General features: G+C 50.6%; 2 protein-coding genes across 2 annotated transcripts in view; one reads left to right on the forward strand and one right to left on the reverse strand.

The window, feature by feature from the left end:
* The window catches only part of PRDX3 (peroxiredoxin 3), a 497,514-nt gene that overhangs the window by 189,882 nt on the left and 280,191 nt on the right, over nucleotides 1-27,441 (reverse strand). The window lies entirely within an intron of this gene.
* Nucleotides 1-27,441, forward strand: part of GRK5 (G protein-coupled receptor kinase 5) — a 249,292-nt gene that overhangs the window by 150,224 nt on the left and 71,627 nt on the right. The window contains exon 3 of the mRNA XM_050803971.1: nucleotides 23,507-23,619. Within this exon, the coding sequence (XP_050659928.1) occupies nucleotides 23,507-23,619 (113 nt within the window). The remainder of the gene's footprint in view (nucleotides 1-23,506; nucleotides 23,620-27,441) is intronic.

Below are 27,441 nucleotides of genomic sequence, written 5' to 3' on the forward strand. Positions count from 1 at the left end.
GGTGTGAAGGTGGCTGGGGGCCAACTGGACCCTGGAGCCCAAGCGAAGTGAAGTGATGCCAACACCTTGCCCTATCAAAGTGATGAAAGTGATCTGGAAGTGGTGTGTTTTCTTATTTTAATGACAGAGCAGGGCTGTGTAAGGAATAACTGTAAGTGCAGGTGAAGCTTGTTTATGCTCCAAAGATAAAGCCACAAATGGGAGGCAGGGTGGGCTGTGGCTTTCCCTTGTTGTAGGCAAATTCCCTCAGCACTAGAGAAGGTGCCTTCTGAAGGGCCTCTGTTGTATCTGCGGTTCTGTCCCCAGGGAGGTGGAGGCTGAGGCACCTGTGGCAAAGCCCCTCGTGGGAACAGGGGTTAGGGAGATGTTTGGAAAGGCTGTGGCTGATAATGAGAAGCGGGTAACTCTGGTGGATATCGTTCCATCCTGGTGCGTGCCTTCCTGGTTGCCTCCTGCTGCCCGCTCCTGGGGAGTGGAGTGAGGGAAGCATTAGTCTGGATTGTTGTTGGCTTGGTTGCCTTCCAGAGACCTGCATCCAGGTGCCAGGGAAATTCTGACTGAAGTCCATTCAACAATAGCAATAGCGGCTCACACTCAGGCCTGCTGGCCCCATCATTGACAGCTCTGCATGAGCTCCTTTCCATGCAAGAGGGCTGTCCCCACGTTCACTCCCCACTTCTTGTTCTGCAGCCTGCATTCTTGGCCACGTAGTTAAGTCTCCCTCCCTTTGTGCCCCCTTTATGTCTCTGGTCTTCTCCAAGATTAGCCATGCCATTGGCAGAGTGGTGGTGGGTGGTGGGGCACGCTTCCTGACTCAGATGCCTTGGCCCCACAGGTACTGAGTTTTGGACAAGGTGCAGCGGCAGCCTCCCAAGCCAGGGGTGGGCAGCGTCTGCTGAGCAGATCCTGGTCCTCTCGGGGTGGCTGCGTCAATCACACCCAAAGGGGAGAGGCCTCAGTATGGAAAGTATGTGAGCCTTGGACAGCATCACGGATGGCCCGAAATGGCTTGGGGCCCCTTCTTTCCAAGGCCCCGGCTGGTTTCCCCATTGTGCAGTGGGGAGGGAGAAAGGGGCCAGCTTGCCTGAGTTCCTGGAGCATCAGTGAGAGTCCCTGGGCCACAGGTAGGTGAGGGCAAGGGTGGCAGTGTTTTGGGGTATCCACACAGCATGCATGGCTGGCCCTGGCTCAGATGCTGTGCTCATGTTAGCATCTGACAATCACCCCCATGAGGAAGAGGAGCCCCTCCCATTACTCAGCCAAGGACACAGAGTGATTGTGTCCGGGGTGTAGTGAACATTCTGCAAACAGTGGCTGCTCTGACCATGTGATTTGACTGGGGTCGCCCAGATGCTCAGTGGTGGTGCCGGCAGCCTGGCCGCCTTCTTCTGGGCCTGGTTCCCTGGCCCCCGGGAATTGAGGGGTACATGGTGTATTTCCATCTCCCAAATCACGATCCTGTCTGTGCCCTCATCCGCTCCTCTTCCACAGGCCTCTCAGGGAGGCAGGCAGGGCAGAGTCAGCAGCCCCATTTTAGAGACCAGGAAACTGAGGCCCAGGGATTCCTCAGAGGTCACCAAGCTTGTAAATGGCAGCACTGAGCCTCAAGCCTTGCCCTTTGGATCATGCACTTTGTATTAGTCTGCTCAGGCTGCTATGACAAAATACCACAGAGTGCGTGGCTTAGACAACAGGCGTTTCTTTCCTCACAGTTCTGGGGGCCGCAGCTCAAGATCCAGGTGCCCCAGGGCTGGCTTCTGCCCTTGCTGATTTGTAGATCGCTGTCTTCCTGTTGTGTCCTTGCCTGGCCTTTCCTCTGAGCTCTCTGGTGTCTCTTCCTCTCCTTCTAAGGACACCAGCCCTATCAGGTAGGGCTCCACCCTGAAGACTCATTTAACCTTAATTACCTCCCCAAAGCCCCACCCCCAAATATAGTCACATTGGGGGTTAGGGCTTCAACATATGAATTTAGGGACAACACAGTTCAGTTCATAACACACCCTGAGCCCCCTCCACTGTTTGGAATCCCCTAGGTCATACCAGGGGGTTGCTGCTGCTGTGCATCAGAGGAACCATTTGGAGAGACTGTGCAGGAGCCCGGGGGTGGGGCTGGGACAATCCAGCAAGGCTTCCTGGAGGAGATGTGTGTACACACATGCAGGGTTTGGGGTAGTACATGCACTTACAGGGGCCTATTTCAGGGAACCCTACATGTAATCCACACCAGTAACTCAGATGAGCTGTAGCTGTTTTCCAGGAGCCATTTTCTCTCCATGGATATGGCAAGAGGGGAGGCTCCAGGTCCTGCATGGCCCAGCAAGGCAGCTGTGGGTTGATGTGGCGAAGCAGGTAGCGTTTCCAGGTCGTTCTGTGGAAGGGAATGGGATCCCAGGTGGGCAGGGCCAGGCAACGAAGGCCAGAAATTGAGCTGAGCACCCATGAAGCCTTCCTCAGAACAAAGATCTGCAGAGGGCACCACTGCATGTGGCAGCTGCCCCGGATGCTGTGGCCCTGGCTGCTGTGAGAAGATAGTTTTTTGTTAAGATGAACTAAGTTGGGACTGCATCTCACACAGTGGCCTTTGTATAAATTTGCTTGCCTTCCTCATCTGGTATCTGTCCCCTCTTTGGTTCATACCCTGGATGCGGGTGTTCAAGGGAATCTGCACTGCCACACTTAGAACATTCAAGTTTCTGCCATCCCTGTGTTTAAGGAGTGACGGTGATGTTCCCAGGGCAGAGGTTTGGGTTCACGCAGCAAGTCCCATGCAGAGACCGGGGCAAATTCGGGTTCTGAGTGAGGTTGTAGTGGGTACCTGGCCAGCAAGTTGAAGAGAGGTTGAGGAGATTGAGGAGGCTGAGGGAGCTTGAGGAGGCTAGGGAGGCAGAGGGAGGCTAGGGAGGCTGAGGAGGCAGAGGGAAGCTGAGGGAGGTAGAGGGAGGCAGAGGGAGACTGAGGGAAGTTGAGGAGGTAGGGGGAGGCTGAGGAGGCTGAGGGAATCCGAGGGAGGCAGAGGGAGACGGAGGGAGGCGGAGGGAGGCTGAAGAGGCTGAGGGGGTGAAGGAAGTTGAGGGAGGCTGAGGCTGAAGGAGGCTGAAGGACTCTGCTCTTTGGGTAGAACTTCCTGTTTCTCATGTTTCCTCTGTAGAGGCCACAGTGCCCGACCCTGCCCCAAAGCAGTCAGAGCTTGTGTCCATTTCTTGGGTGCAGAGTGTGCCTTTGGCTACTCTTTGGTTGTGCCTTGGCATGGCACGCAGGGCCTGGTGGGGTTCTGGGGGTGCTTAGTGGGTGGCTTCTCAGAGCTCAGGCCACAGCCTGTATGAGTGGGAGGAGTCTGTGTGGGTGGGAGGAGTCTGTGTGGGTGGGAGGAGCCTTGTGAGTGGGAGGAGCCTGTGTGAGTGGGAGCAGCCCCTCTCGCAGCTCCACGGTCAAGTGCTTTGAGGCTAAGTTAGGAGAAGATGGGCTGCCCGTCTCCCTCCTCCCTCCTCTCTCTTCTTCTGCACCCGGCCCGGGGCCCTTTGCTCTGGGTCATGCTCTGTTCCCAGGACCTGTGGGGATGCTGGGAACCCTGGGAACACAGCTCCCTTCCTGCCCAAGGGAGGCCCTGAGTGTTCTGAGCCTGTGGTCGCCGCTTCTCTGGTGGGAAACGGTGGTTTCCTCTTGAGGGAAGTGTTAGTCGCTGCCTTTCCCTCCCTCTGATTCCCAGGGATGAGTCTCTCTGGGACAGCAGGTGCCTCTGGGAAGGTCTCCTAGCTAGGTGGGCTCTGGCTCCCCAGGAGTACTGTGGGCTTTGGAGCCAAAAAGACCTGGGCACAGATCCCAGCTCCTCGACTGATGCACTGTGACCTTGGGCAGGTTCCTTAAACTGGCTGTGCCCTGGTTTTCTGTCCAGCAGGACTGGGCAGTGCTGTCCACCCTACAGTGGAATGAAGGGAGAGAATGGAGCATCAGAGGTGCAGCTCATGGCAGGTGCTAAATACTTGTGAGTGTCTGGGCGCCTGGTGTGGGAACCTGAGCAGAATCCCCACCCTACTCGGATGTCTGATGGTCTTTGCTGCTGTCTGACTGCCTAGATGGGGAGGCCTCGAGGCCATCATGATTCAACCATTCTCTTACTCAGCAAGCCCTGACCACCACCATTCATTCATTCATTCATTCATTCACTTCTGAGAAACTGCCACATGGTAGGCCTTGTTCTCTGCACTGGGGCACACAGCCATGAATAAGACAGACCAGGACTTGTGCTCCAATTCTATGTTGAAGGTGAGGGAAGAAGTTACTTAAGCAATCAGCCAAGCGGATTTCAAAGGACAGCTGTGCTGCACGCCACTGAGGAGACGTGAGAGGAATCCTGGCTAGGGGCCTATGCTGGGTGCCCAGCAGTGGGGGAGGCGCAGAGTGGGGTTCAGAATTGAAAGGCTGTGTGCGGTGGCTCGTGCCTGTAATCCCAGCACTTTGGGAGGCCGAGGCAGGCAGATCACTTGAGGTCAGGCGTTCGAGACCAGCCTGGCCAACATGGCGAAACCCTGTCTTTACTAAAAGTACAAAAATTAGCTGGCGTGGTGACGTGCACCTGCAATTCCAGCTGCTTTGGAGGCTGAGGCAGGAGAATCGCCTGAACCTGGGAGGTGGAGGTTGCAGTGAGCTGAGGTCACACCACTGCTCTCCAGCCTGGGTGACAGAGCAAGACTCCATCTCAAAAAAAGAAAAAATAAAAATAAAAAAGAATTGAAAGGCAGCCTTGACCTTAGGAAGTGTGCTCACCAGCTGCAGACTGTCCCACCTCCATACTCTGTGATTATTGGAGGTGATAATACTACAAGAAGGAATAATATTTTAAAGAATAAAGTCAGTTCTTAGGAAGCAGTAGTATCCCTGTAACAATCTGATGTTTAATCATTTAGATAAAGCCGTAGCCTGGGGTCAAAATTGGCTGGAGGTCTGCCTGGAGCATTAAGCTGATGCTCACCACCAAACTTCCTGTCCCTTGTAAGTAAGTCAGTGTCATCCCAGGTGCTGGCATAGCCAGTTTAGGATCACCCTTTGCCTGTGCCCTTGGGGAACCCCAGGACACTTGAGTCTGAATGGCCTGATGAGGCCAGGACAAGGGCAGCCTTGCACAACTCTTCCATCTTGGGAAAACAAATGTGATTCCTAATGTGTTACCTTGAGTTCCTGGAACCAGGGTGTTTGTTTTATGTAATAGACAGCAGAGACTGTTCTGTTGACTTCAGAGCCTTCCTGCATCTAAACTATAACTCTTCATAAAACGTCCTTTCAATATGGTTTATCCAGGATATCGCAGGGAAGGAAGACTAAATAGTGTCTCACAGGGAGGAAGAAGGTTCTGCATTTCAGGTCACCACCTTGAGAATTGAACACATGCTTTTTGAGATTTGGGGACCTTAATTCCACTAGGAAGCTCTTCTCTTTGCTGAGTGCCGGGGCTGCCCAAGGAGCCTGGGACCCTTGGAGCCTTATTATAGCCCCGTGGGTCAGACTGATGATCAGGTGGATACATTGTGTTTGACGCAACATCTGTATATCCAAAGCCATGGCAAAGGAGCATCTGAAACTCATCCAGATTTAGTAGATGAGACTAAGCTGGTGAACACTCAGTTCCATTTAACCCCTTATTGGCAGCCTGTGCTCACACTCTTTCCTGGTTAGCGAGTGAAGAAGGTAGGTATAGGGGATTTTGGCAAGGATGTTAGTGGATAAAGAGTATTTTTTGGCCAGTTGCGGTGGCTCATGCCTGTAATCCCAGCACTTTGGGAGGCTGAGGCACGTGGATCACCTGCAGTTGGGAGTTCAAGACCAGCCTGGCCAAAATGGTGAAACCCCACCTCTACTAAAAGTACAAAAAATTATCAGGGAGTGGTGGCAGACACCTGTAATCCCAGATGCTCAGGAGGCTGAGGCAGGAGAATCACTTGAACCTGGGAGGCGGAGGTTGTGATGAGCCAAGATCGCATCACTGCACCTCAGCCTGGGTGACAAGCAAACAAGCAGTAGTTTCTGAGGACCCACCTGCACCAGGAGCTGTGCTGAGTGCCTTGATTGATCTGTACCTGCTAGGTAGGGCACACTATTATTATTTCTATTCTAGGACCAGGGAAGTAAGTCTGAGAAAAGGTCATGCAGCTAGTACATGGTTGTAGAAGGCACAGTATAGGTTCAGCTGCTGTAGCAAAGACCTAGATTAACACTGGCCTAAAAAAGGTGGAAGCTGGTTTCTGCCTCATGGAACAGTGCTGGGGGGTTGGGGTGTACTAGGGCTGCTATGGAAACTGTCTGCATGGTCACTCAGTTCCCAGTCTCTTTCTGGCCTTAGGATGTTGCCCTCGTTGACATGGGCCAAGATGGTGCCCACTGTGTTTACATTCTAGCCTCTGGGAAGAGGGAAGCCAGGAGGGGAAGAAGGGGCACACCCTTTCCCTTTAAGGATGTTACTCAGAACTAACTTGGATCTGTTGTTTCTGTTCACATTCCATTGTCAAAATTTGTTCACCCAGCCACTCCTCGCTGCAGAGGTGGCTGGGAAGTCTTTCTTTTGGAGCTATAAACAAGAGACCTGTTACTATAGAAAATATGATGAACAGCTATTGGGTGACAGCTAGTGTTTCTGTCCCAGAGGTGGAGCTGGGATATGCGTCCAGGAGGACACTGCATGGGTTCACGCCTCTCCCTCTTCACTGCCTCCTCCTGGAGGACATCTAGGTCAGCATCAAGGAAGAAAAGTCCAGAGCTAGACCTTGGGCAGGGGTGGTGGGTATTTCTGCTGATCCTTGGATTCTCTGGGCCTAACACAGTGTAGGGCTCAAAGCAGGATTCAGTATATCCATCTTAAAGAAAGGGAGGGAGAAGGGGGCCGGCCTTGCAGATCCAACCCCAGCCCAATGAACTGAGCAAACCTGGATGCGAGTCTAAGGGGGCTGGGAACTGAGACATCAACAGCCAGAAGGCAGTTGGGTCTGGAGGGATTCCCTTGGGGGTGGAGCTCTGCAACTGCTTTGGGCTGGAACAGAGGTTCAGGTTATCCTGTTGGCTCCGGGGGCTTGACCCCAAGATTGAAGGACATCTGTGAGCTTTGCTTCCAGAATGGAAATTTTGTAAGAAGCCACCTTTGGGAGGAACTGGATCTCTGTCCTGGTGGTGGTTGCTTGGGCCATGCCATATACTTTCTGAATTTGGTTGCAGCAGCTTGTAGGTCCGGGTTTGTCAGCTGCTGCCCCCGAGTAAGGCTCTCTGCAAGGAAGGGTCTCTGCCTCCCTCCTGCTGTACCCCAGCTGCCCACTTTAGCTGGCCCTGACTTATCTAGTACAAAATGCAGTTACAGTCTGACCTTTCAGAACCCAGGGCCCCCATGGAGGCGTTCTCGAAGGGCTTTCAAAGGCAGCATACTGCATATGAGGAGTTTAAAGTTTGCCTGTCTCTGTGACTGTATTTTCTGAGCAAAGCTTTTCTCCATGCAGGTGCGCAGAAGGAAAAATAAGTAAGCATAAGAGGTTCCAGTTTGGAATTTTTCAATCATCTGAAGGTTGTTCTTGGCAAGGAGTAATTTAAAACAGCCGTTATGGGTTACATTTTTAGGCCAGTTAGAAATAAAGGTTTCACCACAATCATATTCTTTGATCATCCCTTTTTTTTTTTTCTTTTTCTCAGGTATCTCTCTTGTGCTGAGTAACTGAGGAGCTACCTATCAGGTTTAGCGTCAGTTACAGATCTGTTTCAAGCCTGGTAGTGGGAGGGAAGAGAAAAGCATTAACAAGGAGCAGCAGCGCCCCAGGCTGAGACGCAGCTTATGAGGTCTAGACAGTTATGAGATATGTGGGACTCTTTAAAAAGAAAAAGGAGAGAAACGCACATGTTTTAGGTTCTCCATGCTTGTATTCTCTATTTGTATAGCTGAGAAAGCTTTAGTTTAAAATAAGTGGTATTTGGCAAGCAGTGGTATTGCATGCTGACAAATTGATTGTGCTCTTTTACTTAGATGAAAATGAAAATGCATGAGGCATGCTGCTTTTTTTTCCCCTCTTGATGATTAAGAAACGTCTACTTGGCTGTATGCAGAGACAGCCCTTGAAGATTTATATGAGACACCTGTGTGGCATCGATCACAGGCCTTCAGGCTGACAGAAGCAGCTATGCTTCATGGTGGTTAAAATGCCAGGTCCTGGGAGGGGGTTTGGAAAGACCTAAGTAGGGTTCTCTATGCCAGGCTTGGGTGGGACCCTTGGGTGAGGGTCTTTCAATTTTAATAAAGGACCTCCCTACGCTCTTCATAATGATCTAGGGCCTAGAGCAGCTGGGCAGGAGGCTAAGCACGCCCTGGGGTGATGAACAAGACAAAAGCCTTCCCCTACCTGGCCTCAGTTTCCCCACCAGGAAGATGAGGCCATCAGACCAGCTTTCCTTTCAGTTTTCTACAAGCTCTATAACTGTGTTCCCCTCAACACACCCTGGCTCTGACATTATTGGGCCGTAAAGGATGAGGATGTCAGTGCAGAGAAGGCGCTCTACTTCCTATGTAGCAGTTCATAGCCTGGGCCAGTACAGCGAGAACTTTGGAAACAAGTGTGTTATAATGCAGCCATCAGCTGCAGTTGATGTGTTGGGTTGTGAATTCATTCATTCATTCACTGGTCAAACATTATTGCACCCTGTCTCTGTGCCAGGTTCTGTGCTGGGTGCCAGCATGTGCAGGAAACAAAGCGACCTGGTCCCTGCCTGCTCCAAGTTGGGTCCGCCCCATTTGGGCTTCTGTCCTGTTGGCTTAAGGACTTGCCCCGGTGTAGGTCTCAGCACAGGAATGTGCTGTGAAATGCAATTCCAACACCCTATTAAAGCCAAGCATTTACTTCTGGACACCGGGGACTTTAAGACACACCCTTAAAAGAGCAACGGATTTGTTTTGACAAAAGAAGTGTAAACAGGATCCTGGTGAATAGCTTTCTCATGGCTGCTCCTGCTTTCATCAATTGCATATTTATTGGTGACCTCATAAGTGTCCAAACTGTCCTGGGCCCTACAGGGGAGGCAAAGGGGGTGGCGGAGGAGAGAGAGAATTTACAGCTTAGTTGGGGAGGCAAGGCCAGGTCTCAGGACAGCCGGTGAAGGTGTGAGACAGCACATCAGTTACATGATCACACGTTGTGGTGCAGCTCACAGAGTTGAAGGAACTCAGAGCAGGGGAGGGGCGGCTACTCGGCTCAGCTTTTCGGGAAGAGCAACGGAAGGAAGGACATTTTGGATCATTCTCCTGGCCCAGCCAGTGGATGTTGAGGCCCAGTTAATAGCCAGCCCCGGAGCTGCCACAGCTTTCCCATGTCTTTCTATCCTGGAGGCTGGGGCACCCTTGGACCTGAGGAAGTTGATTGACCAATAGGTCATTGGTACATCCAGGTGACAGGGGTGCTTCCTCCCCACCGTGGACCCCTAGAGGTTGCCAGATGGTGCCACTGGCATGATGTCATCCACCTCTCAGGTCCTGAGTCTTTGTCTGCTGCTGCTGTGGATCCCTGAAAAGTTAAAAGATGTAGAATAATTGTTCTGCTGTCAGCAAGAACTGAGTTCACATCCCAGCTCTGCCTCTTGCTAGCCCTGGACCTTGTGCCATTTTCCTCTCAGTGCCTCGATTTTAGGCATCTAAAATATGGGCTGATGATAGCACCTATTCTGGAGGGCTGTTGTGAGGATTGCGTGAGACATGCATGTAGTGTGCCTAGCATTGTGCCTGGTTCACAGGAAGCACCCCATTCATGTTTGCTGTTATTGTTTCTATTATTATTATTATTATTATTATTATTATACATCAGGTGGCAAAGTGGAAAGGCCACTGTCTGAACCAAAGCTCATTTCTTTCTGAAAACCAGCTCTACCAAACTCTATAAAGATCCACGTCAAAAATCCCGACACCATGAGCTAGAATTCTGCTAAGCTCTAGCCTTCCCTGTGTTCGATTCTGCTGAAGCAATGTGCTTCTCCCCCATCTCTCATCTGGAGTGTGGGCATTGGTGAGCGCGTGTGCCTGTGAAACACCCATCTCTTCCTTCTTCAGGACACCAATCCTAGCCCTTCTTGAGTCTGGGGCCAAGCTGAGCAAAGATGGAAGGAGGCTTGGCTTGATGTCGTTTGACATTTAATCACCAAACCCACTGTGCTCTGTTCTTGGGCAGACAGGGTTGGGGAGTGGTCACATGGTTGGCTGGGAGCTGTATCTAAGACTCTAGGAGCACAGAATAATTGCTTTCTAACATTTGTCCTCTACATCCCAAGAATGACGGCCAAAGGGCAGTATTCCAGAAAGATAGGCTTGGTCTCGAAATGGGAATGGCCTCGCAGCACGGTGTTGAGAAAGAGTACTGGATGCTCTGCAGGTGAAGTGCCTCCTGTCGCCATGAGTGCACACGTCAGGGCTGGCTGAGCCCCTGATGGGATCATGTCAGGAGGATTAAGGGTGGCTGGGGGTCTTGGGACCCTGAGACATCAGGACTTTCAGGAGACCATCAGTTGCCTCCACCTTCTGAGGCATTCATTTCTCCAGCTGCTTTTGGCCAGCACAGCTGTGATTCTCGCTAGACCCCAGCCAGTGGCCCAGGAAGAAGCCCGGCGCCTCGGCAGGACCAGGGCAGGAAGAGCCACGTCTGCCTGGAAGCGGCTATTTGCCTTGGTCCCTGGCTTGCCCAGCCACTTCCTGGCCCTGCCCTTCTCTGGCTTTTGCTTGATTAGCTCATAGCTCCAGGTGAAGCCAGACCCCGGGCCCTGGAAGGCAAGATGGGCCCCCAGTCCTCCCTGGCAGGCCAGGGCAGCGCGCAGGAAGGATGGGCTGGGCTTTGCCATGTGAAGTCAACCTGAAATGCACTTGGGAGAGACTGAGGCGCTGAGAGGAAGTAACGACTCCCGGGCTTCCTGAAATGAAAGCCAGGGCTCCTTGGCACCCGTCAGAGCCCCAGGCCTCTGGGAAATGCCACCTTTAAACTCACGCTTGTGTTGCTCCAGCCGTATTGCCACGTTGCAGGTGCGGGGTGGTGGTGGTGGGAGGGGATGGCAGCTGGGTGGGTTTAAAGATCCCCAGCAGTGGTGAATCCTGCTTGGGGCTCCGATGCTGGAGAAAGGCCCCGTGCCCTGTGATGTCTCCATTCCCACCAGGCTCACAGCCCCCCTGTGAAGCTACCAAAATGGGAGGCATTTAAGCCACCCTTGTTCATCAGCCCTATTTTGTAAAAGGGGAAACCAAGGTCCAGAGAGAAGAATGATGGGTCTGAGGTCATGCAGGGTCAGATATGGAGCTGGACGCAAAAAACCCAATCTCCTAGCCCCAGCCCATGCACCGGTGTGCTTTCTGGAAAGGGACGTGCCAGGCAGGGCCCCTGGGCTCAGACCACCTCACTTCTGGGGGCTCTGGGCTTACCGCACTGCAGGTCCAAGCAGCAGGCAACCTGGCCCGGCCTTGCCTCCGCCCAGAGACCTGAGCCCAGGGAGCCATGCCGACCCTTTCATTCCCTTGGACAGAAGCCACCTTAGGCACAGCCCTCATCATCCACTTGGTTCAGGGAGGCCTTCACTTCTGGCCGAGCATCAGGAGAATGTGGGCTGGAGATGTATACTCCCCAGTTTGGAAGCGTGTGGCCTCCCTGTCACAGTGATTTGCTTGTTGGTTTGTGCAATCATTCATTCATTTTAGATAAACACCTGTGCTCCTGGCTGGGCCGGGCACTGATCCAGGTGGTGGGGATAAAATGGTGAACTGGACCTTACAGTTAATGCAGTGTTGGAATCACCTAGGGAGCTTTTTAAGAAAATACTGACGCCCTGGAGATTTGGTGCAGTTGGTCTTGGTGTGGCCTAGGAGTTTCACTTTCTGAAACTGCATGTATCTGGATGAAATTTCTTTACAAGGAGAAAAAAGGTTATAGAAAGAATGTCCTTCTAAGTGGAGGGCATCCCAGGTGGTTTTAGACAGAGCATAGGTGAGGAAAGGCCCTGGGTGTTCAAGACACAAACAGCGGTCACCACTGACCAAGGCTGTCCCAGGTGCCCGGTCCCAGCTCACTGGAAGGTCCCGTCATAGGCCACGCAGGGTAAAACAAACTCGACGTTCTTCTGAGCACCTGTGCATTCCCCAGGCCGTGCACGGAAAAGAGCTGTCTGGCAGTCAAAGTTCTTTGCTTTCCAGGCTCTTCCTAATCTCAGTGATTTTGCAGCTGTGCTTTTAGGAGAGCTGTTTTCCCCTCATTTGTAAAAACTTGAAAATCTAGAAAAATAGAAACCACCACAGGTCACGCATGGGTGTGCTTCCTTTTTGCCCCGGATCTTAAAGCACCAGCACTGCTGATGCGCCAGGTGCCTTTTCTGTGGATGCCTCTTTGGTGTCCCCAGGCTAGCACAGAAGTGGAGGCTGCAGTTAGCCTGCCGGGCTTCTGGGCAGAGGAGAGGGCTTAGAGCACAGTGCTTTGGACCTTCTTTCCTATATGCCAGGCCCCTTCCAGCGACTGCCTGTCCAGCATCGATCTACCTGCCATGTGGCCCTGCTGTTCCCTCAGTCTACCACCACCCCTGACCCTCCATTTACCCAGCCAGTTCTTTGCCCCTTCCCACTGCAAGGAGATACCTAAATTGTTTGCCTTTTTTGTCCTTGATGATAGAGGTCACTGCCTGACTCTGGGGGCTCCATTAGTGCTCATGATGATGGTATAGTCCATGTCCTGTCCATCTCAGCCCCCAGCCCTTCCCCAGACTCCTGGATACCTCCTTGACTGCATCTGATGGGTTCAAGCCAGAGACCTGGACCCTCATCAGAGAGGCAGGGGCCCGCACAAGCACCCTTCCACCCACCCTTCTCTTCCTTCCACAGACCCACAGACTGGAGCCTTCTTTCCTCCCCGCTGTCCTCCCACACTCCCCCTGCCTGGCAACCCAGGCCCAGATACCCTACGATTCAGTGGTTTCACATGTGGCTTCTCCAAGTGCCACCAAACTTTGTGAGACTTGGGCTTAAGAATTTCGATCCCACAGAAACATGTGACAAGCACAAGACATTCAGTAAAACTAGAGCCCAGAACGAGGGGGACGAATGGCACAGGAAGATGGCAGGGCTCGGTTTGGGTGTGTTTGTGTGACACGCCATATGTCATTTTTTTATTCACACAAAAGCATCTTTCTTGAAGTAATAGAAGGCCACTCAGCTGTTGCTAACCACATACCAAATGTTTCCTTTTTCCTCTCCTGTGCCTTCCAAGGGGTGGGCTGGGAAGCTCTGCCGTTATCCGTGATGCCATCTCGCCTTTCAAACGTCAGAGAGCTTTTTCCTCGGAGCAAACGCCCGATTGTTTTTTCCAGCTTTGGCAGGAATTTTTAAGAGAAAACTGTTTTCGAATCACTTCTCTGTTTATTGTTTCAGACCTGAAATACGGCAGAGTGGAGGGCTGGCAGCCTCTGTCTGATCCTCTCTCCCCGTGTCCATTTCCTAATTGCATTAGGATCTATTGGGGACTCCCTCCCCCGCCACAGCCCCCAGTAACCTGGTATTTTGGGAAAACGAAGTTAAATAAAATAAAATAAACCTTCAGTTGGTGGAGAGATGGTTCCAAGCATCCCTTTGGACAGCCTCCCCCCACCTCCTGCTCCCCCCTCACCGCCCCACCCCGGCCCCACAACCTTTACAATCAACATGTGGTTTCATTTCCAAGGGCCCCCGTGTTAGCATTTCCATTTCCTCAGGAAGCCGCATTCCGTTCTTGCTCTTACTTCTGAATTTGAACGTGTGTTTTCCTTGGCCCAAGCTCTAGGAGTGCCTGGGGCAACAATGCACACAGTCCCAAGCAGGTTTCAGTGAGGTAGACAGCCTTCCCCGCACCCGGGCTGCGGCTTCTCCCCGCTCCCCGTCTCCAGGGATGGCCGCCCACTCTCTCCTAGCCCGGTGGGAGGGCCTGGCTGTACCATCCGAGGGGAGCTGGGCGAGCCCTCGCTGCCTGTGTCCTCGCCGCCTCCTGTTGGGAAACTCTGGTTGCCCTCCAAGAGTCCACATACTGCAGGCTTTTAATTAAGAAAGTATGTTCCCATTTCATGTCACTCGAAAAGAATGAAAACAGTGACAGCATTTATTTATCTTCACTATCAATATCATTCCTGTTTCTCAGTCTGCTGGGGGTTATGAGTCTTGAAGGAATTGATTGGGTTATGAGATCTGAACCTCAGGCATGTGCTGGTGGGACACATGTGGCTTGCTTCCGAGAAGGAGCCCTGAAGGAAGAGCAAGCGGCTGGCATAGCCCTGCCCTGCCCTGCCGTGCCCTCCCAGATCTCAGGGCCAAAGGGCTCGGTGACAGTGGGGAACTCCTGCCTGCTCTGGTGCTAATGGAGAGTCAAGGCTCCTTTTTCACCAGCTACCTCCTATCTGCTTTCTCAATCTTCGGAGAAGTAAAAGCCATCATTTCCTGAGTCAGATAGAGGAGATAGGATCTGTCCAATGGCTGCTGTTTCTGTGGGACCTAATGTGTGCTGAGACTGGGCCAGGTGCTCACATGCATTGTTGCCAGTCCCCAGCAGCAACCAGCTAACTCTGATGGCCTCAGGTAAAGGGACTTGCCCAAGACCACACCGCCATCCAGAGCTGCTCCACTCCGGTGACACTATTGCCATTTGGAGCAGAATAATTCTGTGTGGCAGGGAGCTGTCCTGTGTATTGTGGGGTATTTAGCACATCCCTGACCTCTACCCACTAATCAGTAGTAACCTCACAGTTGTGAAAACAAAAGATGTCTACAGACATTGCCAAAATTTCCTCCTGCTGAAAACCTCTGACCTAGAGAATGGAGGTAGGATTCAGACCCAAGCCTGTGCTTGTTCCCCACCCTGTGCTTGTTCCCCACCCTCTGCTAGCTCTGGAGAAGTCCTCACCCAAGCAAGGCAACCCTGCTTGCCTTTAGGATACAAGCAGGGTGGGTAGTGCTTTGGTGTTTCTGAACTATGTCCTAATTAGCCGTAGATAGAGGCCTTCTGGAATATCCATGAGGATCCAACTTCATGGTGGAGGCTGAGGACAGAAGTTCTTTAATAGTACTGCCCCATCTTGCTCTGGTGTCCTGACAGTGTAGCACTTTACTGCAAAGCCCTTGCATATAGGTTTTCATTTTGAGTCTTCCAAATACTTGTTAAGTCTGAAGGCTTATTACTCAGCACCAATAAATTACAAGGGACTGAAACCCAACTCAAACTAACTTAAGGGTTAGAGGGAGTCTGTTGGTTTATGTAACTGAAAAGTCCAGGGGTAAATCTCATGGCTTCAGGTATGGCTGGATCCAGGTCTCAAACGTCATCAGGACGCTATTTATTATTCTACTTTCTACAGTTTTGACTTCATTCTCTGACAGGTTCTTTCTATATGGCCACAAGATAGCCACCAGCAACTCCAGGCTTACATGGTCCTAAGAGTTTAAGACTTCAGATAAAGAAAAAGTAACTTTCCTTCGAGTGCCAAAAAATGTTCAAGTAAAGACTCAAGATTGGTAAGGCCTGGGCCCTGTGCTCATCTCCGAGCTTGGTACTGGCCTCACCCAAAGAATTATTATAGGGGAAGGGATGACTCTCCAAAGAAAGGAAAACAAGACCTTGTGTTTCTGGAGCAGTGATGCTCAAAGTGTGGTTCGTGGACTGATTTTACTGCTCTGTGATAAGTACAGAGATGCTTAGAAACACTTACAGCAATTCAATGTGGCCGTAGCATCCAGGTGTGTGATCAGCGGACTCATCTTGTGGAACAGGTTATAAAGGAGTTGGCTATTGTCAGACTGACATGGAAAGTTGTGGACGATATGAGTTTTACAGAAGTATCAGTCCATGATGGATTGGAAATTTAAAAAACTTTTTTTTTTCCCCATAGATAGTTGGAAAAGCACTGCTTTAAACTGGAGAGTATGTTAAAACACAGATTTCTGGGCCCCACCTGTGAAATTCTGATTCAGTCAGTAGGTGATATGGTTTGACTGTGTCCCCGCCTAAATCTCATGTTGAATTGTAGCTCCCATAATTCCCACATGTATGGGAGGGACCTGGTGGGAGGTAATTGAATCGTGGGGGTGGATGTTTCCCATGCTATTCTCATGATAGTGAATAAGTCTCATGAGATCTGATGGTTTTATAAAGGGGAGTTCCCCTGCAAATGCTCTGTCTTGCCTGCCGCCATGTAAGACATCCCTTGCTCTTCTGTCTTGATTGTGAGGCCTCCGCAGTCACGTGGAACTGTGAGTCAAGGAAACCTCTTTCCTTTATAAATTACCCAGTCAGGTATGTCTTTATTAGCAGCGTGAGAACAGACTAATACAGTAGGTCTGAAGTGGGGTGGGGAGAATGAGAATCTGCATTTTCAGTAGGCTCCCAGGTGGGATGAGTTCACAGTTATGAAATATTTTGAGAGTTACTGAAATGTGACACAGAGACAGGAAGCGAGCACGTGCTGTTGGGAAATGAAAACGGTGCGGACAGACTTGCTTGATGCGGGGTTGCCACAAACCTTCACTTCATATAAAAAATGCAAGATCTGCAAAAGACAACAGAGTGAAGTCCTGTAAGACGATGTGCCTGCGTATTATCTGTGGAGGCTTTTGCTACAACAGCAGAGCTGAATCGTTGTGAAGAGACCATATGGCCCTCAAACTACTACCATATGGCTAGTAGTAAATATCTCCTACTAGCCCTTTACAGAAAAGTTTGCCTACCCTTGTCTTAGAACCAGGGGGTGAGATGCCAGATCAGGAATCCTTATTGGGGTTGGATGGAAACAGGTTTTGGAATCCTGGTTAAAACTGACCTCCAAGGTTGACCTTGGAATCTGGTCCAAGTCCCTGTAATCATCTGCATGTGAAGCTGGCACCCCAGGAAGGTTTCCAGGTTGAGAAGGGGCTTAGAGGTTATTATTTGAATCCTCTTATTTTATGGATGAGGAAACTGAGACCAAGAAAGGGGAAGTGACTTGTCCAAGGTTACACAGAGAATTGTTGGCAGAGCTGAGACCAACCCCTGCCCAGCGCTCATCCACTATGGTGTCCTTGGCAACAGGCCTGGGGTGTGGTATCTTTAGTGGCTTATAATGAGAATAGGCTAAGAGGCAAGCAAGGTCTCTCCCAAGCACCCAAACCTCACCAGGTGAAGGTGGTGAGGACAGGGGCCCCTTGTCTTGCTGTGCCCTCTGTTGGGTTGACGTACCCTCTATTGGCTGACAGCTTGGCAGGTGTCAGCCCTGTCCTGGGAAGGGCAGAGTTGGAAGTGAGTTGGCTGTGCCCAGGCCCCGAAGACATGGGCTGCTTATTGTATGTGCATGTGTCTTAGCATGTGGATTTTCAGCCAGTTACATTCATTACCAATGAAGTGTACTTGCTGGCACAGTTTGGATATTTGTCCCTGCCTAAGTCTCATGTTGAGATGTAACCCCTAATGTTGGAGGTGGAGCCTGGTGGGAGGTGTTTGGGTCATGAGGGCGGATCCCTCATTGTTGGCGATGGTGAGTTCTTGTGAGATCTGGTTGTTGCAGTGTGGCACCTGCCCCGCAGCTCTCCTCTGGCCATGTGACATGCCTGCTCCTGCTTCACCTTCCACCATGATTGTAAGCTTCCTGAGGCCTCTCCTGAAGCAGATGCCAGTGCTATGCTTCCTGTACAGCCTGTAGAACCATGAGCCAATTAAACCTCTTTTCTAATAAATCAACCAGGCCCAGGTATTTATAACAATGCAAGAATGGCCTAATACACTTGGGGGCCACTCACTTAACACTACTTGCTGGTTATCGCCGCTTCACGCCTCACCTCCCATCCCTAAGTGACCTACCACTTTGTCTGTTTTCTTTAAGCCAGTGTTGAAGGTCCACTCAGTGACATCCTATGGCGGTCTCAGACCTAGCCCAGAATTCTTGTCCTAATTCACCTTCTCCCACACTTCAGCACACCCTCCAGGTCCTCCTGGCATCTCACCTGGAGGTTTCGCCTCCCCACTGTAGCTTCTCCTTGCCCCTCCTCCCAACCTTAAGCCCCATTCTCTCTGGCTTTGACCTTTTTCCCTTTTCTTCACCTGGACTCAGCTTCTCCCCCTGCCTGCGTTGCCTGCCCATTCCCGTATTCTAGTGTGCTCTCCGTGGGCACCATCCCTGAAACTGACCCAGCATCATGAGAGGATGTCTTGCCCCCTCTGCCATGACACCTTCCAGGACACTTCCCAACTGACTTATGCAGTTCTGTTACATAGACATTGTTATGTGGCTTCTCTTTCCAGTGTTATCCATGAATGTGCCTCCCTCTCACGCTGGCCAGTGAGCAAACTGCTAAGGACAAGGACGAAGCAAGTGTCTGGTACCTTGCTAAAGGGACTGCCTGCTGGGTAGACATGGTTCTGTCTGAGTGCAAGGCTGGAATTCAGTGTGTTGCAGGAAGGTGTGGCGATCCCGCCTTCCCAGGCCAGCTGTGGGCATGCTGGGGAGATGGGGAATGTCAATCCCTTGAAGAAACAAACAACACATGTCGTTTTCTTGAAGCCAATTCAGTCCAGCTGCTCGCCAAAGCAGGCTCCCAGCTGCAGGAGCTGGTACCCTCCCTGCCCAAAAGCCGAGGCCTGAGCCCGCAGGCCACGATAGCTCCCAAACCAATGACTTCCTCTGTAAATGTCTCAGACTTGCCACCACCCCATTCTTTTCCCCTTTTCTGTGGATTGTACATGAATCATTTTTGCTCTAAATTACTGATTTACCAGTGAGACACTGAATCCATTCCAAACTCCTAGACCTGAGAGTCCAGCTTTCCTTCCCAGTATATCTCCCAACACCCTCCTGTGTGCATAAGCCGGCCTAACTCCTCCCAGGGCACTCTGCTCCTTAGTTAAGGGCACAGCTCAGTGCCCTGGGATTTATGATGGGCTTTCTAGACCCTTCCCCTTTCCCAGTCACCTTCCTCTTCCAAATGTCACATCACAGAGATTATGTCCTCCATTCTTGGCCAGCTGTTAATTCCAAACCTGTCGCTGGATCAGTAACCTGTCAGTGGGTATAAATGTCTCTTCCCACTGATCCACCCACATATCCCCATGTGTTGAATTCAAGAAGAAATCCTTAACATCAAAGGAAACTTCCAGTATCAAAAAGCAAGAGACCTTGGAAGAGAATTTATTGAGTGAATGAAGGACCCAAAATAACAAAGTTAGAATGGCTGGATGATTTGTGGGTACTTAGGGGCCAAGGAGCTCCTCATACCCTACTCCCTAATGTCTTTTTTTTTTTTTTTTTTTTTTGAGACAGAGTTTCACTCTTGTCGCCCAGGCTGGAGTGCGATGGCATGATCTTGGCTCACTGCAACCTCCACCTCCCAAGTTCAAGCCATTCTTCTGCCTCAGCCTCCCAAGTAGTTGGGATTACAGGTGCCTGCCACCACGCCCGGCTAATTATTTTGTATTTTTAGTAGAGACGGGGTTTCACTATGTTGGCCAGGCTAATCTCGAACTCCTGACCTCAGGTGATCCGCCCGCCTCGGCCTCTCAAAGTGATGGGATTATAGGCATAAACCACCGTGCCTGGCCGCTACTCCCAGATGTCTTACATAAAGCAGCCTCTTTCTGGCTTGGAGGAAAAGATCAATGAGGCACATGGAAAGCCGGAGTTCCATATTCTAGAAGAGCAAGTGCGCATGTGTGTGCGTGCGTGTGTGTGGACAGTGTGTGTGCCTGTGTGTACAGCATCCCAGTGTTCTCCCACCCCTAAAGAGATTTGGAGACAGAGAGAAAAGTCTTCTGCCCTTGTCCTAGGTGTTTCTCCTCACCAACCCCAACAGACCACACTTGGGAGAAAGGTTGTGGGCCGGCCCCCTTCCAAGCTGGATTTCAGCAACATTGCCAGCTTCTGTTGAAACAGATCAGAAAGGGTCCACTCCAAGCATGTATTGTAGAGCTTTTCATGCTTCCAATTTCAATGTCATTGACTTTGTAGAAGCAACCTGTACCTCGGGTTTACTCTTGATACATCAAGAACTTTGATTTGTGCCTCCTCCTGTCTCCTTGATCATTCCCGAATTCGTATTCTTTCTTCTGTGGCCTCCTTATCCATTTCTATAGGAACTGTAAATGTTGCACTGGGGATGATTTTGTTTTTGTGTGTGTGCTTGCTCAGAAAATGGGCCCATTGATCTTTATTTGAGGTGAAGAAAAAAATCTAAAAAGATCATTACTGGTCCTTTTATTTCTCTCTAGGCTTCCAACGAGTAGTGTTTTTTTTGCCTGGGATCCTCTCTACAGCTGGGAGAGGCTCGGAACTGAGGTGCTGACAGCTTGTGTCGGAATCGCATGGTGTTTACTGTGCTGTGAGTTTATAACAGCCTTGTTTCCATACTGACAGCAAATGCCATATGGAGAGAAAAAAAATCTGTCAGATGAACCCTTAAGGGATCACAATATGGCACACGAAATCTCAAAACTGCTTTTGGAAAAGGTGGGGGTAGAGGGGTACCTTGCTTAAATCACATAAGCAGCATGGTGCTCTCTACCATAATTGAATAAAAATGGAATTTGACACAAGGTACTTTACTTTGGTTCTGTGTTTGTGCTGGGAAAAACTCGGCTGATTGGGAAAAGATGCAAAGGTTTGTTTTCCTCCCCTTGGGGGATTGTGTTGAGTGGGAGGCAACGGGAATGCAGGCTGTATCTGCAGGGCATTGTGCTAACAGGTGCAGGCTGCAGACCTGTCACAGGCGCTGAGACCAGGTTCCCTACTGTGGCTGATGATCACACTCATCTAGCTTGACATTTTATTACTGTCACTTGAGATCTTGTCTATTCACCCACACACACTCCTGCTGACCTCTCCAGTCTGAGTCCAACCTCCCTGCGGGCTGGGACCACATCCCTAGGTACCCCTCCCCGTCAGAACCTGGCATACACTGAGGCTAAATGCTTGTTGAAGTGGCTATTTGTGAACCATCTGTGCTGGGAGCGGTGTAGACTGCACCCACGGCTGAAGGGCAGAGTTTAGGCTGCAGTCCAGGGCTAGTTGGAGCCACAAAACCATTTGGGAGTGGGCCAAGAGGGGACTTGGCAGGTTGCTCATCCACGCTGATCCAAATACTCACTCGGGAGAGAATGAAACGTTTTAGAGTGCCTTCTTCTACATACGCTACTTAGATCTGGCGAACTCCTCCAAAAAAAACCCTGCCCTCAGGCAGGTTACCCATGAAAGAAGTGGGCCTGGCCGCGGCTCTTTCCATTCCAGGAGGCAGACAGTGGAGTGCTGAGGCCGTGTCGCCATGTCGCCGTGTCCCCGTGTCCCCGTTCAGTGAATAAATGCCTGGGAGGGAGGGGCTGCCTTCAGGGCTCCTCTCTCCGCTCAGCTCCGCTTGTATGCCGGCTGCGTCCTCCGTGGGCTCTCGCTGCGTGGGGGAAGGCAGTCTCAGCAGCCCTCGGCTGAGCAGTCATCCCGAAAAGCCCTCCTGGCATCCCAGGGAACAGACAGTATCTTTCCTGGAAGTTCTGGCAAAAGCCCTGGGAGGACTCCAGGGCCCCCACGGATCACAGGCCCTGACCTGATTGGCTAGAACTGAGTCATGGCCACCCTTGAACCTGTCATCATGGCCAGAGAAAGAGGCCTCTGATTGGCTATGACTAAGTCACGTGTCTATCCGTGACCTTAGCACTGTGGCCAGGAGACAGAGGCCTTTTGATTGGCTATGACTGAGTCACGTGCCTGTCTCCGTAGCGTGGGAGGTCTCAGCTCCCTTTTTAGATTCAGAGGCATGGGTTGAATTGGTACAGACTGGGAGAAAGGAGGTTCCCTAGAGGAAAGGGAGATGGAACAGACCAATGATCACATCCATAACGATGAGAAATGGGGTTTATTAATGTGCCAGCATCTGGTTTGAGTGCTTTCTATGTATTGTCTTATTCATTCCTCAGGACGGTCCTAGGAGTTAGGTCCGCTCACCGTCCCCAGTTTACAAACTAGACAACTGAGGGGCAGTGTCAAGCCTCTTGCCCCAGGTTACACAGGCAGTGAGCAATGGGCTGGGATTTAAACCAAGGTGGTTTCGCTCTGGAGCCCACACTCACACTCACAGCTACCACGAGATCCTCCCTGCGGGCAAGCCTTAGCTTTACATCCTATGGATAAGCATTTTGAGACTAAGAATCCAAGTGTGCTAGCGCAGTGGTTGTGTTCATATCCCCTTGTTGCCTGGCATATCTCAAGAGAAGTCCTTTCTAGGGGGCTGGTATCTTACCTCCTTTACACCAAGTAGAGTAGACTGTAGTCATCCCTTTCCCCCAAGTTGCTCTCCTTCCCAGGCTCCATCGCCCTCTTCCCAGTTTCCCATGAACTCACCCGACTGTGTCCTGTGCAGCTGCAAAATCGATGGCCTAGTGTTCAGTGCTCCAGAGAGCCCGAGGCGGCATGTTTCAGTGGTTCCTTCGAGTATCTTCCGGGCCAGAGAGAACTTCTCGGAGAGGCTTTAGCATCACTGCAGGAAGAACCAAAAGGGAAGGGGCCCCCATCCCAACTACAGCATGCCCTTCTGGTTTTCAGAGAACACAGAGGCCCAGAGAGGGCAAGTGAATGGTTTGAAGTAACACAGCAAATTGTTGGCTAGCACCGTGGTCTCTGGGCCTCTTGGTGGGAGTCTTGCAGTATTTGCTCTTTCGAATCCTCTTGGCTATTGAGTGGGTAAGTGCGGGTGACTTCCTGTCTCCGTGCCTTTACTGCCTAACTGGAAAAGGCAGGGTTTTCATAATTTGAAGCGTCCTAAGACTGGGCTTTTCTCCAGTTGGGCAAAAATGATTTTTTAAAAATGTATCCATTAGGATGCTTTGAATTACAAGTAATTTCTAAAAATGTTCAAACTGCCCTAAACAAGGAGAATGTGTTGTCTCATAAATCAGCTTTTCAGATGTGGTTTGAGCTACAGGCATGGTTTGATCCAGAGATTCATGACATCACCAGGGCACCAACACTACTTCCTGTTAATTTCCCAGCTCTCACCTCCTTGATGTGTCAGCCTCATCCTCATAGCGGCTTCTCTTGCAGTGTCAAGAACACTGTTGCAGCACCTGGCCTCACACCCACTCACCAAGACCTCCAGAGGAAGAGAGCGCCTCTGCTCCAGTGTTCCCAAGCAGTCTGCGGTCCACTCTGATTCAACTGGCTTACATTACAGGCCTGCAGTCACTGTAATCAGAGAATGTGATGTGCTTAATGGCCACCAAGGAGATGGAATCACAGTCCCCAGAACTGCTGGCATGTCCATACAGAAATCAGAGCATTGGCCGGGGGCGTGGAGTGGGGAGTGGAGGCTGGGTCGTCACTGGTGCCTTCTTCTACACTGACATCTCTCTGAGTCTTCAGAGACCATGAAATGAAGAAGGGGTTCTGAGAGTTTGCCAGTCACCTTACTCCATCCATCTGGGGCTCTGAGCCCAGGTGAGGGAATGACAGGAAGGCCCTGCCTGGCCTTCTCCTGGGTCTCATCACATTCTTCTTTTCTTGTCTCCAGACAGAGATTACTGCAGTTTATGTGACAAGCAGCCAATCGGGAGGCTGCTTTTCCGGCAGTTTTGTGAAACCAGGCCTGGGCTGGAGTGTTACATTCAGTTCCTGGACTCCGTGGTAAGTTCCTGCTCCTGTGGTCGTGTGGTCCTCTGTGATCAGTGATTGTTTTGGCTCAAAGGAAAAGACAGACCTCATGGTTTAGAAGAGTGCTTACAAAACTCCCACTACAGACTTTGATTAGGAATGCAAAATTGTCTCAGGATCTAAACTCATGGGTGACCTTGGGTGGGCCCCCTCCCCTCTGGACCTTAGTTGCTGTTGCTATAAAGTGGAGCCCTATCAGCTCTTTGATTCTGGAAGTCTGGGTTATTATGGGAGGCAGGGCCTGGGGAAGTTAGGCCTAGCTCTTGGATCTGGTGGCCCCTTCCTCCAGCTGAGAACCCATTTTATAGAATTCCACAGCTTTTGTGAGTTTGTACAATTGTTTATTGTCAGCTTCCCCATTAGAATGCAAGCTCCCTGAGGGCAGGACCCTGGGCTGGCATCCTGTTCACACCTGCCTCATGCAGTGCCCAGCATCTATGGGCACTCAATAAATGTCAAATGAAGCGCATGGCTGTCAAGCCGGTCTGACTGCCAATGGCTCCACTGGGCTCTGGCATGGATGACATGCCTGACACCATGGAGGCTTCCTTCGGCTGTGCTTGTTATGCATTTGTTTAACAAATGTTGATTGATTGCATGGGTTTTTAAGACAGGTTGTGGGAATAGTCAGGGGTTCCTCCGCACCTGCCCAGGAAGCCTGGGCACCTTGGTTCAGCCAACTGCCCTTGGGTTTTTATCCGAGGAAGGAGGACAAGAGGGGAGAAGAAGGAATGGGGAGCGGTCATGAAGGGTGTGAAGTCATCCAGGCCCCTCCCCTCTCCCCCAGGTGCAGGGGCTAAGAGGCTGCTGTTTCCTAAAAGCCCTCATGCCACCATTGGCTGCTGCCATCCCGACCTCTATCTCAGTTTGGGGGACAACCCTTTAAGATTTCAAGTCTCTGTATCTGCTTCAGGATCTCAATGTGCATCTCTAGACTCACAAACCAAATTGCCCACTGGACATCTCCACTGAAGTCACAAAGGCCGCCTTAAAGTCAGTAAGTCCCAAATGTACTCAGCACTTTCTCCCAGGACCCCAAAGCTACCAGCCCTGAGACATTACCTGTTCCAGTGACCAGCACCCTACAGTCACCCGAGACTGAAATCTTTGCACTCTTTAAAGCCTTCCCCTCCTCATCCTTCCCCAACTTGATCAAGGCTCATGTGCTTGGCTCCTTGACCCTGCCCAGGCCAGCTCCCTCCCCTCCGCAGGCTCTGCCTTGGGCTTAGGGGAGGCTCTGCCTTGGGCTTCGGGCAGATTCTTGGCGCCTCTTGTATGAGTGATTACAGTAGTTTTCAATCTTGGCTGGGCATTAGAAACACCTGGGGAGCCTTAAAAACACACCAGAGCCTGAGCTGAAGCCCAGACCAATTAATTTGAATCTCTGGAGGTGGGGCCTAGTATTTTTATAACTTTTTATTATGGAAAATTTCAAGCTATAAAAAGTAAAGTCGACAGAATAGTGTAATGAACCCCCAGGCACCCTTCACCCCACCTCAACAATTATGAACTCATGGCCAATCTTCTTTCATCCATTCCTCCATCCTCCACTCTGTAACATTTTGTAGCAAATTTCATATATTATCTCATCTGTGAACTTTTCAGTATGTATCTCTGAATAAGAGCTCTTTAAAAAATAGTATTATCATAGCTTTAAAAATTCTTTACTATCATCAAATGTTAGTATTCAGATTTCCAGCATTCTCATACATTTTATGTGTATTTGTTTGAATTGGTCTGGATAAGGTCCACACATTGTGATCGGTTGATGTTTTCTTTACTCTAGGCTCCCCCTAAACCATCTATCCCCCTTTGTAATACATTTGTTGTTCCTACAGAAGAGCTTCCCACAGTCTGAATTTTGTATTCTTATCCCCAAGTGTCATTTAACAGGCTCCTCTATATTTCTTTTTTTTTTTTTTTTTTTTTTTTTTTTTTTTGAGACGGAGTCTCACTCTGTCACCCAGGCCGGAGTGCAGTGGCGCAGTCTCAGCTCACTGCAAGCTCCGCCTCCCAGGTTCACGCCATTCTTCTGCCTCAGCCTCCCGCGTAGCTGGGACTACAGGCTCCCGCCACTGTGCCCAGCTAATTTTTTTGTATTTTTAGTAGAGACAGGGTTTCACCGTGTTAGCCAGGATGATCTCGATCTCCTGACCTCGTAATCCACCTGCCTCAGCCTCCCAAAATGCTGGGACCACAGGCGTGAGCCACCGCACCTGGCCAGGATCCTCTATATTTCTTATGCATTGCTAGTTGGATGTAGAAACTTGACCAAATTCAGTTTCCCTTTTTGTGTGTGGAGTGGGATTCGACTTCCTCAGTGGTTTCATGTTCTTCCATCAGGGGGCATATACCATCTGGTTGTCTTTCTTTTTGAAATGGTAGCAGCTATTGCTAGTCTGTATGTGAATCTGTTAGTTAAAAAGGACTTGCAACATGGCAACATTCTAATTCTGCCATTCCGTCTTCATTTGCCAACAGAGGCACTTCCTTTTGATGACCATGTGGTGACCTAGTGGTAAAGTTCATAGAGGAAATGGTTGATTCTTTTCTTGCATTAATGTTTCTAAAATACCAAACTGGTTCACTACCATCCTCTAGTAGCAGTAACTAATTAGAGTTTTTAACTCATGGTTGTAGACATGTTGCGTGTGTACTGTTGCACCGTAGTCATTATCCTGACTGATGCTCATGGTCTCATCCCTGGCTAGTGGGGGCATCTCCAGGTTGGCTTTGAGTCCCTGGCTGGACTCCAGCAGTTATCAGTAGTCTCCTTGCTGTCTGATATGACGCAAGGTTCTGGGCTCATCTTATACTAGATCTATTGTTTTTTGGAGGAGCTGTGATTCCTTTTACTGGGACACAGTAGTTGCAGGCCATAGTTTGGCACAAGGCTTATTACCACTAGGCTAGCCATCGATTCTAACACCTATTGGCATTTTTCAAATCTCCCAGGGGTTTAGTGTGGATCCAGGGTTGGAAAGTAATGACATCTAGGATAAAGTCCAGGTTCTGAAACTGACTTACCAGATCTTCCAGCATCAGCTCCTGCCCACCTTTTCACCCTTGGCCTTCCCAGAGTCTTTCTTCAGCCCTGTGTTCTGGCCTCACTACCCACTTCTAGCATTTGTGACTTACCAGGAGAGTTCAAGCCTCTTGGCCCTAGCTCTCTCAGGCCTCCCTGCCTGAAATCCTCCCCTTTGCCTGGCAAATGCCTGCTTGTCCTTCTATCCTCTGTTCACAGAAGTCCTCCCAATCTCCCTCTTCCTGTCTCTTCTCCTGTGCGCCTCTGCTGTGGGTGCTTGCTTCTCACATGCACCTGAGCCACATTGCTGCCCCATGCTGGCAGAGGTGCATTGATGGAGAGTGCAGGCTCCAGAGATAGGATGCCAGGACATCGTGGCTCTGCCACCATCCCTTGGTGAGACCATGCATGGGCAGGTGTTTAACCCCTCGTGTACTTCGTGTCTTCATCTGTAAGTGGGGATATAGCTGTATCTGATGATGGGAGAGGTGTTAGGTAGAGACTACATGAGTTCTTACTGCTCAGAACCATGTCTGGAATAGCACTGAGGCTCAGTGAATGTAGCCATTGAGGGCTTTGTGTGCCTGTTCCTCCACTAGCCAAGCCTCTTGGTGGCACAGACGTGGCCCATGGTCTGTGAATCCTCAGCCCGCAATGCCACACCTAGCAGTTGAGTGATACTCAGATTGGGCCCAGTGGAGGTTGGTGACTTGCCTAAAGTCACAGAGCATGTGAGGGGCAGAGGTAGGCCCAGAACTCAGGTCTCCTGG

The sequence above is a fragment of the Macaca thibetana genome, chromosome 9, assembly GCF_024542745.1.
Source record: "Macaca thibetana thibetana isolate TM-01 chromosome 9, ASM2454274v1, whole genome shotgun sequence".
NCBI classification, from domain to species: Eukaryota; Metazoa; Chordata; class Mammalia; order Primates; family Cercopithecidae; genus Macaca; species Macaca thibetana.